This window comes from Megalops cyprinoides, chromosome 9 (assembly GCF_013368585.1).
Source record: "Megalops cyprinoides isolate fMegCyp1 chromosome 9, fMegCyp1.pri, whole genome shotgun sequence".
In the NCBI taxonomy this organism is placed as follows: domain Eukaryota; kingdom Metazoa; phylum Chordata; class Actinopteri; order Elopiformes; family Megalopidae; genus Megalops; species Megalops cyprinoides.
The window spans coordinates 29,609,534-29,623,844 of NC_050591.1; the positions used below are offsets into that span (position 1 = coordinate 29,609,534).

General features: G+C 42.1%; 1 protein-coding gene across 4 annotated transcripts; it reads right to left on the minus strand.

Annotated features, from left to right (window-relative positions):
- Positions 1 to 433: 433 nt before the first annotated feature.
- On the minus strand, positions 434 to 13,261 carry LOC118782847 (arfaptin-2-like). 4 transcript variants are annotated; one of them, XM_036536453.1, is made up of 10 exons: positions 13,063 to 13,261; positions 11,230 to 11,337; positions 9,038 to 9,094; positions 7,310 to 7,418; positions 4,372 to 4,458; positions 3,737 to 3,852; positions 2,719 to 2,940; positions 1,643 to 1,800; positions 1,191 to 1,365; positions 434 to 893 (listed from the first exon to the last, which is right to left on the minus strand). In XM_036536453.1, exons 2-10 carry the CDS (start codon positions 11,326 to 11,328, stop codon positions 738 to 740), a joined length of 1,179 nt encoding a protein of 392 aa, XP_036392346.1. In that variant the 5' UTR covers positions 11,329 to 11,337; positions 13,063 to 13,261; the 3' UTR covers positions 434 to 737. The 4 variants fall into 4 exon arrangements, with proteins under 4 accessions (XP_036392346.1, XP_036392343.1, XP_036392342.1 ...); XM_036536450.1 differs by lacking the exon at positions 4,372 to 4,458 and having other exon boundaries at positions 9,062 to 9,094; XM_036536449.1 differs by lacking the exon at positions 4,372 to 4,458.
- Positions 13,262 to 14,311: the final 1,050 nt, after the last annotated feature.

The following is a 14,311-nucleotide window of genomic DNA, read 5'->3' on the forward strand; positions in this document are numbered from 1 at the left end:
CTGGTCCTGAAAACAGATAAATTAAAAAAAAAAATCATACAATACAGATTATATTACTATCTGAGGGGAAAAAACTACAGCCAGAAACAGTGAAAAGTGTACATCCGTTTGCACTGTTCTCACAATAAATGCATTCCATGTACAGCTTTCTATCTCCACTCTAGTAGTGTTTCAACCATTTTTAGGAATATACCTACTTATAAAGTCATTACTAACAGAAATGTTACCATTCATCAATCCTTTTCTGCACACGGAAGCCATAAACCGAATTCTTCAGATGAGGACACACCATTTTTATGGATTTCAATTTAAACTAGGATCCACAAAGAAATCCAGCTTGTTATTTACGACATCCATACCAGATGAGGCCAAAGTTTCCGTTTGGTAAAAGACTGTGGACACCCCTCACCACCAGCCCCCCAAAAATAATACTAGGCCTTCTAGTACCTTCTACAGGGGATGGAATGTTTCTAAGTAAACTAAAATCTCTCAGGGTTCCTCTGAACGCAAAGATGGAGAGGCCGAGGGGAAAAAAGGAAAGGGACAGGAAAGACAAGGAGACAAAGAGAGAGATTAAAAAAAGGGAGGGCCAGTGAGCCTCGCTCTCCTTCTGCGTTGTCACTGCTCTATCCTGGATCTGCTGCTCTTGGTCGTTCGGTCCTGCGTGTGTCTGTCCTTCCACCCATCCCAGCGTCGGTCCGCCCGTCAGTCCAGTCTTTAGAGACCCTGAGAATTTATCACTGCTCCTCCAGCCAGGAGGGTTTTTCTGCCCCGGGGGGCTTTAACTTCACGTTGAACTGCTTGAGGGTCTGTTCCAGCTGCTGCTGGTTGCCAGCAAAGTAGGCCGAGATGGCATTGTGGAACAAGAGGAGCTGCTTATGCATCACCTTCACCTGCAGGTGAAAATAAATGCAAAAGAATAATTCAACATAAAACTGTAAAACATAATAATGTATGATGTCTCAGAATTCAACCTGTCAGTCAAAATATTCACATCTCACACAAAATTTCAACACTTGAAAATGCTCCAATTACTAGTTTTATACATCATCAAACTATCTGGATTGTTAACAAATTGTTATTGCTGAATGACCCCAGTCACATTTAATTATGACTGCTGAACTTGCAGTATTTAATATTTGACCATCAGCCATCTCTGCAGCGGCTGGCAGCCGGGGCATGTTGAGTACCTTGTTCTCCTCCAGGAACTTGAGCTTGATGGTGACATCACTGCGCAATCTCTCGTACTTGTCCTTGTGGATCTGGAAGTGCTGCTGCGCTGTCTCCATCCGGGCCAGGGCAGCGGCGTCCCGTGGGCCCATGCTCAGCTCCTCCAGGTCCGCACGATAGGCGTCAAACTCCAGCCTGCAGATAGCGGGGGGGGGGAGAGCTTTCAAAACATCCAGGCCTACAAGGCTGACTCGGTTTTATACCACTCGGAACATAGTGTGGCAGAGCGTCTTTTCTCTGAAATTAACATGATGCCTGGCTGTGGATGTGAAGTGTTACTGGTAGCCTAGGAATGAAGGAGTGACATTTAACTTTTAACTTTTAACATTTCCCACTTCCCTCTAAACTGTTCGAAAATCTGTACTCACAGAATTATTTATTATTTAAACATTATTTGAACAAGTGTGTTCACCTTGCATTCTCATACAACTTGATGGTCATCAGCGTGTCCTCCATGGTTTTGTTGACCAGCGTGTTGATGCTGGACACAAAGAAGTTGATGGCTCCCAGCAGAGTCTCCCCGTTCTTACACAGTAGCTTCTGTGTCTCCGCGTTGTATCCAAACTCGTCCTGCACACCACACACAAACATAGCCACATCATCACTCCATCAGAGAAACCCACTTTAGCCTCAGTGGTGGAATGAACTTCCCACAGGGATCAGCGGAATCACTGGCCATCTTCTGGAGCAGACTGAAGACTCACGGACTGCATCTCGGTTCCACTTCAGTCCACACCCCCTAACACCTGGTATTTGTATTACTTGCTGTTTATTCTACGTGTGGTATCACAGTGTGTTTTGGATTCTGTGATCTAGTGACTGATGTATGGTAGTGTGTGTACTTGGCTTCCCTTACCTTCTAGGCTGTCTAGTCAGGTTGCACAGGTTTACTTGTGGTAGGGCTTGAATAGTGTTACACTCACACTCACTGGTCTGGGAGTGTTGTTAGCCTGGTCTGACACTGTTGCTAATTCAATTTCTACTTTTAACTACTGTCAGGGACCATAATCACAGTATTTACAGGATTTCAGAGCTATTCTGAGAAAGATGCCTTGAATTAGTTGGAAAATTAATTTTTGCTTTTAATGGCAATTTCTTTTTGATGAATTTCAGCAAGATTCACTGGACAAGTGTATGTAGATATAAAGACACTGATTCATTTTTCTAATTCAATATTCTGTAACTCATTAAGTCCTTTCATACCCCCATTTACTATACAGCCTTCTCTATCAGGGGTAGGCCATTCCAACACTCCAGGGGCAAAGCAGTTCAGATTTTCACTGAACTAATCTTACTTGCCTCAGTTAAATGTTAATTTCATTTAGTATGCAAATAGCCTAGGATTAAATTAATTTCTTATATTTCATACATTAAACCAGACCCATTCAGCTCTTCAGGGGATTGGAGTTCCCTCCCCCCGATCTGCACAGCATGCATCTGTAATGAAGACTATCGCGCTCAGGGGCGTGGCAGGGGCGTGGCCGGTACCTGCAGCTCCGGGGACTTCTGGCTGAGGTCGGCGAAGGCGTCCCCCAGGGCGTGCTGCGTCTGCACCATGTTGTAGAAGTGGGTGGTGAGCGCCTGCGCCAGCCTCAGAATGTTCTCGTACTTGTGCTTGGTGTCTCGCAGCACGTCGATCTGGGCCTCCAGCTCCAGGTCCACCGTCCGCGAGCCGCGGCCGAACCGCTCCGAGAGCATCTGCTTTGTGCACTGGGGGAGCAGGGGCGGAACGGAGGGGGGAGGAGACGGGACTGCTGTTTATTAAGCAGGTTTGACTTGTGTGAAGGAGGACAGAGTGTATGGTGGGGTAATACTAAACATTACCGTGATCTAATGTGTAATCATCTAATCATGTATAATTTACTCATAACAATAACGATGGGGCAGCAGTGTAGTATAGTGGTAAGAACCAGGGGCTGTAATTGACAGGTTGCTGATTTGATTCCTGGCTGGGGCACTGCTGGTGTACCCTTAGGCAAGCTACTTAACCCAGAGTTGCCTCAGTAAATATCCAGCTGTATATATGGACAAAATGTAAAAAAATTGTAATCTGTGTAAGTTGCTCTGGATAACATCTTCTGCTAAATACTGATAGGGTAACAATATAATTACAGTAATAATACAATTCTGATGATTTATATGTTATACATTGTGAGAAATGACTATGTTATATGGAGAGAATTCTTTTTTATCTGCCGTTAATGTATTTCGTTCCTGATCATTAAACATGAAATGGGAGAGATTCCTCATGCCTGGGATCATTGTCTGTGTCACGCTCTCTTCTACCCTCGCAAACCTCCACCCCCACTCTTCATTAAAATTCAGATACAGTAATGGCGTTCCGTCTACATGCAGTGTACCCGAATTTCCCTGAGTGGGCTGCAGTGAAAAAGAACCTGCTCTAGCATTTCTACCAGGGGTGCATGTACTCAGTGTGAAATGATTTGTAGAGAGAGGCTTCTCTCCTAGGGATTACGTGAACTTCGGGTCAGGACACGATCGCTACCTTATAGGTGTTGATGCCCCACTTCTTCATGATGTCAAACTTCTCCACGGCGACCCCGCGGGTGGCCTCCTCCGCCATCATAGAGTGGCTGCTGCCGCTATGGTGCAGGTTGGACCCTGGGAGAGCGGCAGAGGGGAGCGTGGGTCACGTCAGACGCATGGAGTTCGAACCCAAGCTCCAAGGGCAGAGCGTATGTGCATGCATGTACATACTGTACACAGCCTTGCAGGTTGGCCTGGACAGTTCATCCCCCAAAGGAACAGACAGTTACATCAATACAGGTGAAAGAGGCGCCGAATGTAACAACAGAGTGTCAACATCAACCTCTAATTTTGGTTGTGTTAAACTGTACAAACAAAAACTGTTTTTACCTGTGCCATTTTGAAAATGTTACAGTATCTTCTGTTGCAGTGTCTGGGAACTTTGCATTTTCTGATCAGACCAAAAAAGGAATGTTGTCATGATATTTCCACGGCTCTTAAACACTGGCCTATCATTCAATCCCTGGGAAATGCTAACCTCAGGTGCTGACAGATTATACACTTCACAAACACAAGTACAATGCGCAATGACGTGCAAGAGAATGGTGAAGAGTGGCGATGAGCGGCAGGGCTGGGTACTGGGGCCAATAATACCTGGGAAGTCCTCTGACCGGATGGCCATCCGACTGGCTGCGGACTGGCTGCGAGGGATTCTAATCCCCCTGGCCTTCATACGCAGGTCTGGAATGAGCACGGACAAGGATGGAGGGCGGTCGGTGCAGGGGGTGTACATGGATGATGTTGGTGGCCGGTGGAATTGGGTGGAGGACGGTTACGGGGCATTGCGTGGGAAGTATGGCATGGTAATTTAGGGTTTGAGGGGGCAATGGCCCCACAGAATAGTGGTTGGTGATGTTGGTGTGGGATTGGGGGGGGGGGGGGGGGGGGGGGCAAGTTGGGCGGCAGGGGTGTGGTGGGGGGTGGAGTAAGGGATGAGGCGTGGAGCACAGGAAGAAGGAGAAGGTACAGCGATGGGCATCCAGACAGGGACAGCATTAAAAAGGGAGGGACAGGAAACAAGGTGACACACACAAGTAACAATGAGAATTAGTGCACATCAAGAACGATATAAAATGAAGAGGGGAACAAGAAAATGGTGCCACAGTCTGCACATGAAGGATGAGTGACCTTTTAAGTTTTAGGAAATGAATGCATCGCCACTATTCTTCGAAAAACAACATGCAATCCAACGTGAATATTTAACACGATGCGCAAATAAAACAAAACATACACATACATACAGTACAAGTCAAAATGGCCTCATGGGTATTTTCCTTGCAGTAATTAATGGGTAAACTTCACTTCAATCCCCATGCACAAAATATTTTTTGCTCTTAACGAAGCAGTTAATCTGGCAGTTTTCACAGGCTAGAAAACAAAGCAGGGATACAGAACAGTGTTTCATTCTGTATGGGGTTAGAGTACGGAAAATTACACTACAAGACAGGATTGGTGCAGAGAAATGCATCCATTCCCCTGAAAAAGCAGGCAAATTCGAACACAGCTCCGGTTCTCTGAGAAAAGGGAGGAAAAACAATTTGAAGAGAAAGAGGAAAGGGCGAAGGAGGGGGAAAAGGTAATCGTTTTCTGTTCAGAGGGGAGAAGAGACACCTTGTCCAGCAGGTTGGACCCGTCTTCTTTCCAGATACTGAGGGTTGAAGCGGATTGCAGGGCCTGAGGAGAATGCGTTTGTGAGCCGAGTCAGTTACGACAGGGAAAGTCAGCGTCAAGCTTTTCACTTTCACCTCAAGTCACCCCCTGAGTCAGTCTGCCTAATAAAAGCACAACAGTACAGCTGTTCACACTGTTTTCTACAAACCTTCACAATTCACCCATTATTATTAATCCTCTGCTTCAAGAACAACGGAGGACCGCATGGGTATTCCAGTAGCTATGTGAAACTAAACTAGCACTGTCAGACGGTGTGGAGATGGCGCAGTCTGCGTTAACATGGACACACGTTTGCCTCAGCATTTTCAACTCACTGGCATTTGAATGCATCATCTTTAAGGGCCCTGTGAGTCAAACTGTTACTAACCATGCAACAGCAAAGCTTTTGTCATCAATGGCACCTCTGGCAGCGTCTGAGTCTGCACGAGTCTGTGCAGGAACTGGATGATTGGGCAACTACCTACCAGGCCACACCTCCAAACTGGGAAGACCAGGTGGTATAAATGAGAATGGAGGAGCGGGGAAAAAAGAGACCAAGGGCAAAACAAGGTCTGCAGAAATGCTGTGCTTCTTGATTCAATTTAGTCCTTGTTTCAACCATTTTTATCCCTTTTTAAATTGTGTCTTATTTATACTAAAATAATCTCTTTTGTTATTATCCATTCCAGGCTTTTTTAGTTTAGGGTGTTTTGAGCAGCATTGCTTTGAATTTAAAATGTAATATGCTGCTCCTTACTTTACAGGCAGTAAGTGCTGAAAATCTCATTTGTTTTAATATCCAAGAACACAGACAGGCTTCTCTGTGATACTTTAAGCATCAATCTTCATTATGCTACCAAACCTTCATACAAACCCCAGACTGCACTGCCCTCTCCTTCGCTTGTGGATTCTACAAAAGGGCATTTGGAAAAGCCTTGGCTGTTTCCATTTTTTTTTCCATTTTTATGTACTACTCTTGATCACATAAATGCATTCAGCAATGCGCTAGCTTTAGCCTTGTGCTTTCAAGCCAAGGTAATGCAACCAGCTTCACAGCGCTTTTTGGGCATTGATGCCAGACAGGTGTGAAGTCAGATAGAGTATACGTAGGTTAAACAGAAAAAAATAAATACATGGTTAATTGTTTAAAGACAGCCACTTGCTCATGCATGTCCATATGGAGTTTGGAAAAAAAGAGCTGACATGGTGCACATGGGAAAAAAAAAACAAACAAGTCCTCATATATCTCATGCATTTGAGATAAGGACTGTCACACATCAGAAAAATTTGGGGAAGGAAACTAAGCTTTCTCTACTGTGAAGCCAAAGTCTTGCTTTCAATATGCACACTTGCTGAACTGCACAGGAAAGAACAACATTCAATTTTTCATTGTGAAATATTCAAACCACTGCAATATGCCACAAAGTTACCAAAGGAGTCTTTCAGTCCCGTGCAAAGTTTGCTGTTTCAAGAGTTCACGTTTCAAACGTGAGACAAAGCGCAGAAGAAAGGACGGTTAGTGCCAGTGGACCAGAAAATTATGCAAAGCTTCCACAACTTCTTTTCCAGCCACCACCTTTGTGACAATACCATGCGTTTCACCCACAATCCAGACTGGACACTCAGCAATGCAGTCCTGACTGTGAAGAAATGTCAATAAATTAAACTTGCTTGTCTACCTGTCCCCTTTTCCTACATTGTTATGATTAGAAAAAATATTCTGGTCTGGTATTCTTACTGATAAAGAGGCTCTTCAGTCAGTTACAGCCACCTTTTCTCCCTCTTCACAGCATGCAAATCCATGTGAAATACAAATCTTGAACTGTAAAGGGAATTTCTGTTAGGCTGGTAACCCCTGGGGGAAGAGAGAGGGAAGACATACCTTTGATGGAGCTGGTGGGAATGATGCCCTCGGTGGTGCCTCCGTAGCCCCCGGAAACGATGCTCGTCTCGTTAAGGTTGGGTCCAGATACCATCACCTGCTGGAGATCCTGTACCATTGGTAACAAGCCAATAATTATGCAGCATATAAAGGGGAGAGAGAAAGAAAGAACAAGGATTCATTCAATCTCTCCCTAAGAGTTCTTCAGACTCCACAAAGTAAAAAACAGTGATAATTGGTCCAATGCTAAACATACTACAAGTCACTCAGTTTCTTCTTTTTGTCTGAGAATGAAATTCAAGTGATGGATTTGCATCATTCACTTGAGGATTATAAAAAAAGTCGACATTTCAGTCTGTTTGTCTGAAGGAGTTTGGCCATTTTATTTGAAATAATGTTTTTTTTTTTTTTTCGGAGACATCAGCACTCTAATTTGCATCCAAATGCAGCTGCCCTTAAGAAAGCACCACATGGGGTTGGAGTAGTTACAGGGGTCCTACAGCGACAACCATATACCTCAAAGGAAGAAACAATATCATTAGAGCAGCTCTGTGAATAATCAAGAAGGTTTTCCCATGACATCACACTTCATACACACAGTCTACCCATACAGATCTGAAACAAAAATAAAATAATGCATAATAAAAAAAACTAAATAAAATAAAGACTAAGGAAATGGAGTACCTGAAAATGACCTTCTAGCAGAAGTAGTATTTTTGTCTTCCATAAAATTACTGACCCTACCATTTTGTAATTAAAAATATATTATCTAAATGCAAAAACACTGAAAGCCACTGCAATCAGACACACTGAAAACAGGTCTGATTAATTTGCCTCCCTAGTTTTATGCTGCAAAGTGCAAAGATCAATGAATAAGCAGTTAAGTAGCTGGAAAGGCTTGTAGCTTCAAGGAGCAATAAGGGTCTTCTTTGATAATATGCAATCACATTCAGATAACCATCTATAGTATGTTATCAGTAAAACACCACTGAAACAAAATGTATTACCCACAAATGGGATACCATAGGTTTCAGCAGTTTAAGGACTAATCTTACACATTGGACAAATGTCAAAACATGCCAAAGATGTATGACTGTCTTGATACCACATACAAATAAGCATACATATGCACACAAGTGTACATACTTCATTACAGCTTCATTCTTCAACAAAAGGATGCGTTAAGTACAAGACAAATCTACAATATTGACACTGTGAAACTTTACATTTATGTTTTTGTTAGCAGCAACAGACAGCAATCAAAATAAAAAAACTTGACAAAAATTTAACAAGTCTATATCAAAGGTTAAAGATAAAATGTTAATTAATTCACCAGGATGCTTTTCAAACCCTTTTATTTGACACTACTGTTGGGCAGTGTAAACACACAAATTAAAATGTACAAATTTGGCACTGGTACATAGACCAGCTCAGATGTTTATTCCAAACAGTTTTGCAGAGTGAACTGCTAACATAAAAATTAAAACAAACTTGATCTCTGTAAACAACTGAAAAATGTCTGAACTTGTCCAGAAAAAAAAAAACAGTAAAAATAAATTGCATTTGAAAAGTCATCCCGTATCTCCACATAATGTTAGTGAGAGCTCACATGCACCTCTGTGAAACACACACACGTGCACGTGTGCTCAAGCACGCACGCACGCACGCACGCACGCACACACACACTGAGTGCATCCGATCTCAAGGGCCTCCCTGACCCCCTCTCACCCTGGTTTGTCTGCGGTTCCCTACCTTCTCATCTAAGCTCCACTGAATCTGTGCAGCCTGCATAAAAAAATGAGAAACAAAAAGAAATTGACAAACATAAAACTGAAAGAACAGAAATTAAAGTATAATAGTGCATAACGGTTAAAGACAAAAAATAGGAAAAGGCAGCCTACTCCAGCTAGAGACTTTGAGAAGTTGATGCAGTGAAATCCAATCACAATCAATTTTTTCCACCCAGACCACAAACATCCAACATTTATTCCCTATGAATCAAAAAGGATGAGCAACTAATGCTCGAGAGCATTTGCATTGGTTGTCTCATCCAATAATTCATGTTGAACAAAGGTTTTTTTTTTTCAAATCAAATCCCATGTAAACTACACAAAAAAAAACAGAAAAAAGAGCAAAACATCAGCCAATCTGAAGACACAGCTGCAGGCTTATTGCAGAGTGGAGTCTGCACTGAAAACTGGGCAGCTGATCTTTCTCTGCTTGTTTACTCCTTTGATTACCAGTGTCCTTGATGAACCAGCGGATGTCATTTTTCCCTCACGCCCGCCACCCTCTTCACAGTCACTCTCCACACACAGTACGTGTGCAACTATCTTCCACCTTCGCCCGCAGAGCTGGAATCTATTCCTGTCATTGTACTTTCAGATGAATCTAGTTCATTTCAGTTCAGTTTCAGTTCCTGTTCACATTACTCTAGTTGAAAATTGAATCTTGGGACTGGCAGACAGAGTGCCACCTCTCCTTGGCTAGTTTCGGGTCTATGTTCTGTGCTAAAACTGGTTGCTCACTGAAATTAAATTGCCCCTCCTGTAACATTTAAATGGCAAATAATGAAGTGTTTGATGAGTATGTTCTCTTCAGGTTCCTAAGCCTTTACTGCTCCTTTGCTGTGCTGACATATGCACCCAGAACGTGAAAGAAATGGTATCCTCCTATTGAAGCCACGGTTCTCAGCAGAGGAAAGCAGAAAACTCCTGTGCAGGTGGTTTCCCATTTGAATGTTAAGCTCCATTTGCTAGCCTGGAAGTGCCTTCCCAGTCTCCTCAAAGCACTATGAATATGAAATATGAGGAAACTGTAGTATTGACAGAAGAGGGATCATCCTATATTTCTTCAGCAGAGCTCATTTATACTGTGATAGTTGCTCACAATTAGAGAAACTGTACTAAAAAATGAGCTATTCTGATTATAATGGAAAAGCACAATAAGGTGCTCTTACTAGAGCCAATGCTTTTAGATCCTTTACAAAGGCCTTGTTCAAGCACAACCTGGAATTTAACAAAGGCATTCTACTGACCAGATTTGGAATTGATGGACAGCTTTATTTGTACTCAGCAATATAAAGTAAAAATTCACAATGTAGTGTCACCTGAAGAATCTGAAGACAAACACGTTTTTTACTACATAAGCACAGCCGTTGTCTTTGACCTTGACTAAAAATGCCTTCTTCCCAAGTCCACACAACAAGTCTTACCGAACAATCATCTTCACTCAAAGCCTGTAGAATAGGGCAGTAAGGCAGTAGAAAAATTCTAGCTAGTACAATTCTCCTTCTAAGTCTACAGACATTCTGGTGAGCACATGGCTAACACAGTCAGTAAACAGAACAGAAAGAACAAGCCTTTCACCAAAGGACACATTTAACGGTTTTACTTACAGTGACTTCTGATACAGCCTAGCTAAAACTACCAATTCTACAGCAAACGATCCACATAGTGGGAGTACTGATTTACATGTTTTCATGCCTATGTAAAATAATAACCTGTCTCTCCTCTGCAGATAACCAAATAAAGATGTTCAAAAAAGAGACACTGAACCTGTTCTGTGTGAAATCTAAAGTGACTAATGGCACAATCAGACACCTAATGTGGATTATAAATAGTCACCAAAATTTTGCTGACATGTAGGCTATACTGTATGCAGACACTCCAAACATTTCTAAAAAATAAATAAATAAATAAACATGTATGTCAATGTAAATTACAGCCCCTGCATTTTCCTACTTGCTTTTTGACAGGACGTGTAATGTGATTATAGCTCGTAATTCGGGACACAAGTGCAGGCCCTCTGCCTGGAGTTAAGGCCCATTACCCTGTGGTCAGACGCCAATAAGCTCTGGTCACATCACAAGCCAGCCAAGGAAGTCCTAGCCAGGGTGACTTCAGGAGACTGCCACCAACCTGTTCAAGGCCGTCATCCTCCGGGAGAGTTCCTGTGTCTCCATTGCTGTTGATGGGGATCTCCATGGTGGCTGCTTTGCTCATGATGCTGTCTGTCATGGTGGAGGCCTGCGGAGAGGCATTGAGGTCCGCTTGGTCATCATTATTGAGCAGGGAAACAAAGCACAAGTTTCAAAGCCCTGAAGTAGGTTGTGACTGCCCTGGTCATAAAGCCCTGAGCTACCTGTATGTTGTCAGCATAACAGGACTGACTGCACAGGGCTGTGAATGAATACCCTATCACCATTAACGAGAAGTGATAATTCTGTCAAAAGCTGGCCTGACACAACTTTTTTTTTTCATATATACCTTAATGTGTTACTAAAGAATGAAATGCAAACTAAGCCCTTGCTAGTCATTTTTAAAAACGTTTCAGTTAAACATTTAAATTTGACACATGAATTATCTGAATCAGGCCGTAAACTACAGCAACAATTCCAGCGATTACAGGCAGAGACAGAGAATTGTCAACATTCAATTCTCAGACATACAGGCTAGACTGCAACTCGGCTGTTGCACCCGTTTGCTACACCTGCTAAGTAACACAAAGAGCACAACAGATTAGGGGCATTTTCTCTGTCAAATGCCTGGACTCCTCCTTAAAGCTGTTTTCCAATTCCAAAAAAATCATAGTGCTACCATTCAATTTCAGTTTGCTAAAGACATTTTCCCTCAAAGATCATACTTTATAATGCAGGGTGTTTTTCTTAGTATCACTGTATTTGTTGAATACTGTTAACAAAAAAATCTACAGGTTTAACCTCCCATCTCAAGCAAGCTGTCATCACCATAACAACTGATCTAAGTTAGCAATGCAGCTAATACAAACGCATACACGGTGGATTACCCGTTAGATCTGGTTACACTTTAGAGGGGGTGGCTGTCAGAAGATGCAGGTGTTACAATCTGTGGCGCCTTATATTGTCACAAGTGTGTCATTATGTACAACACAGACATCACCATTATTAATATGTACTACAGTATCACCGTAGACAATCGTTTTAAACGGAGTATAACGTAGAGAGCGACAATATGTAAACGGCATTATAAACTCTGTACAGTAGACCAACTGCTGGCTCTAAAAATATATTTAAACGCATTCACTAAAATAGCAGCTATTACACCAAGCTATTTCCTTGAACGTTTTATTTTTCCAGTACGTCCTCCGCTTGATACTGTTTACAGCTTCTATTCAAGCCCAGTATGTTTTGACTGCTGGTACGGTGTCAGGGTAGATTTTACAGAGATAAAAACAGGTCCATAGCAGTAATAGGTCGTGGTCATTTCAGCACACAATGTAACATAGAATTGTGTTCCGATATACAGAAATAATTTAATGAAACGCAACGCAGGGTCTTCTCCTTGTTATTATGACTATCGCTTGACAAGATATGAGCTATGCAACATTAACTGGGGATTGAGGGAGGATAACCAGTTTGCTTGGACGTGTATGCAGAACCGGTTATTCAGTTATATTGTATACCGTTAGTTCAGCAGGCTGCGATGCATTTTATTACCTGCAAAGGGCCAACTCGCTAGTGTGTCAGCTATGTCAGTCTGGACAGAAAGGCCCACACGTCATAATCCGGGTTGTGCATCACTCGCGGCTCGGACCACTGCGACTGAAATTCCTTTGGAATGTCACTCTATTAAATTCTGTAGCAGCTGGATGATGACGAACGAAAAGCTTTTCATTGTATTGTAGTATGAAAATAAATAGAAGGCTAGCAAGATTAGCCAGCTAGCTGGCAATCTACAGCGAGGCTGGCCGCAGAAAGATGATGACAGTCTTACCTGTGTGCGAGTCCAGTCTTCCTGCACCGCTAGCTAGCTAGCTGCTTTACAATACTTCTTCGTGACTGTAAGTGATTTGCACAGAATGACAGCGCGGTGTAGTTTTATTACTTATTGCATGGCTTCCCAGGTGTCCTCATATCTACCCCTTGCTAGCAGTTGCTGCTTCTCTCTGTCTAATCTTGCAAAGAGCCCCCACCCCCTGCTACATGAAAACGTCAAGCGGAACTGACGACAGCCATTGACCCGGCCGAGACCATTTTTGCCTTCGGTTGTGTAGGGCAAAGATCGTAGAGTTTACAAGATATGCAAATCTTATTCTTTGTGCTGTTTCATGCAAAAGTACCATTTTATTTGAATGGTAATTGAGATGTTGTGTGAAGGCTTCGATCATTTGTCAACGTTTTAACGACGATTTTAACTCACCCCCAGTATTACAGATAGGTTTGAGGTCTAATTCCCCTACCTAGCATAGTAACTAGCAAGATTCCGAAATTATGTTGTGCGCTCTTCTGTCAGACCTTTGGAACTTGACGTGTCTCCAAGGAGATTACTTGAGACCCAAGTAGGAGGCATAATGAGGAGTACAAGATAATGACAGGGAAAAACATATATTATATTCGTTTAAATATTCATATTTCATTAATTGTATTTGTAACAACTGTATGTATTTACTTATGGAATTTATTTTTAATGAAACATCTTAATGTTTTTTCCCCCATGTAACATGCATAATTTTGATTAGCTGTTTGATATGTTATCTGTCTAGACCACCTTTGATATGTTATCTGTCTAGAACACCTTTCTTGTTTAACACTCTGATTAACACATCATTTTTATGTATTACGAATCAAAACAGCTCACTTTATACAGTACATGCATATCTTTGGAAAACAGGGACAACAATATGTGATATTATTTTTTGCACCAATTCATTCAGAATATAATTTGACTTCTTCATCGCCTGCACCATACCCACCTCTCTAACAAATGAGCTGATGCAATGTTTACGCAAAAGTCCATCGCTTACGAATATGACGGTCAACCGTGAGTGATCAATCAAACTGATTCCAAAAACATTTAACAATGAATCAAGTGTACATTTGTTGTATTCCATGCACGGAAACCATGCAAACCACATATGCAAAAATATTCTTTTCTTATTTTTCTTATTGTCTGCCTTGTTTGTAATGTTTTTAGAATGATTTTTTTGTATTCTGTACAAATGATAAAAAATAGATTTTTGAAC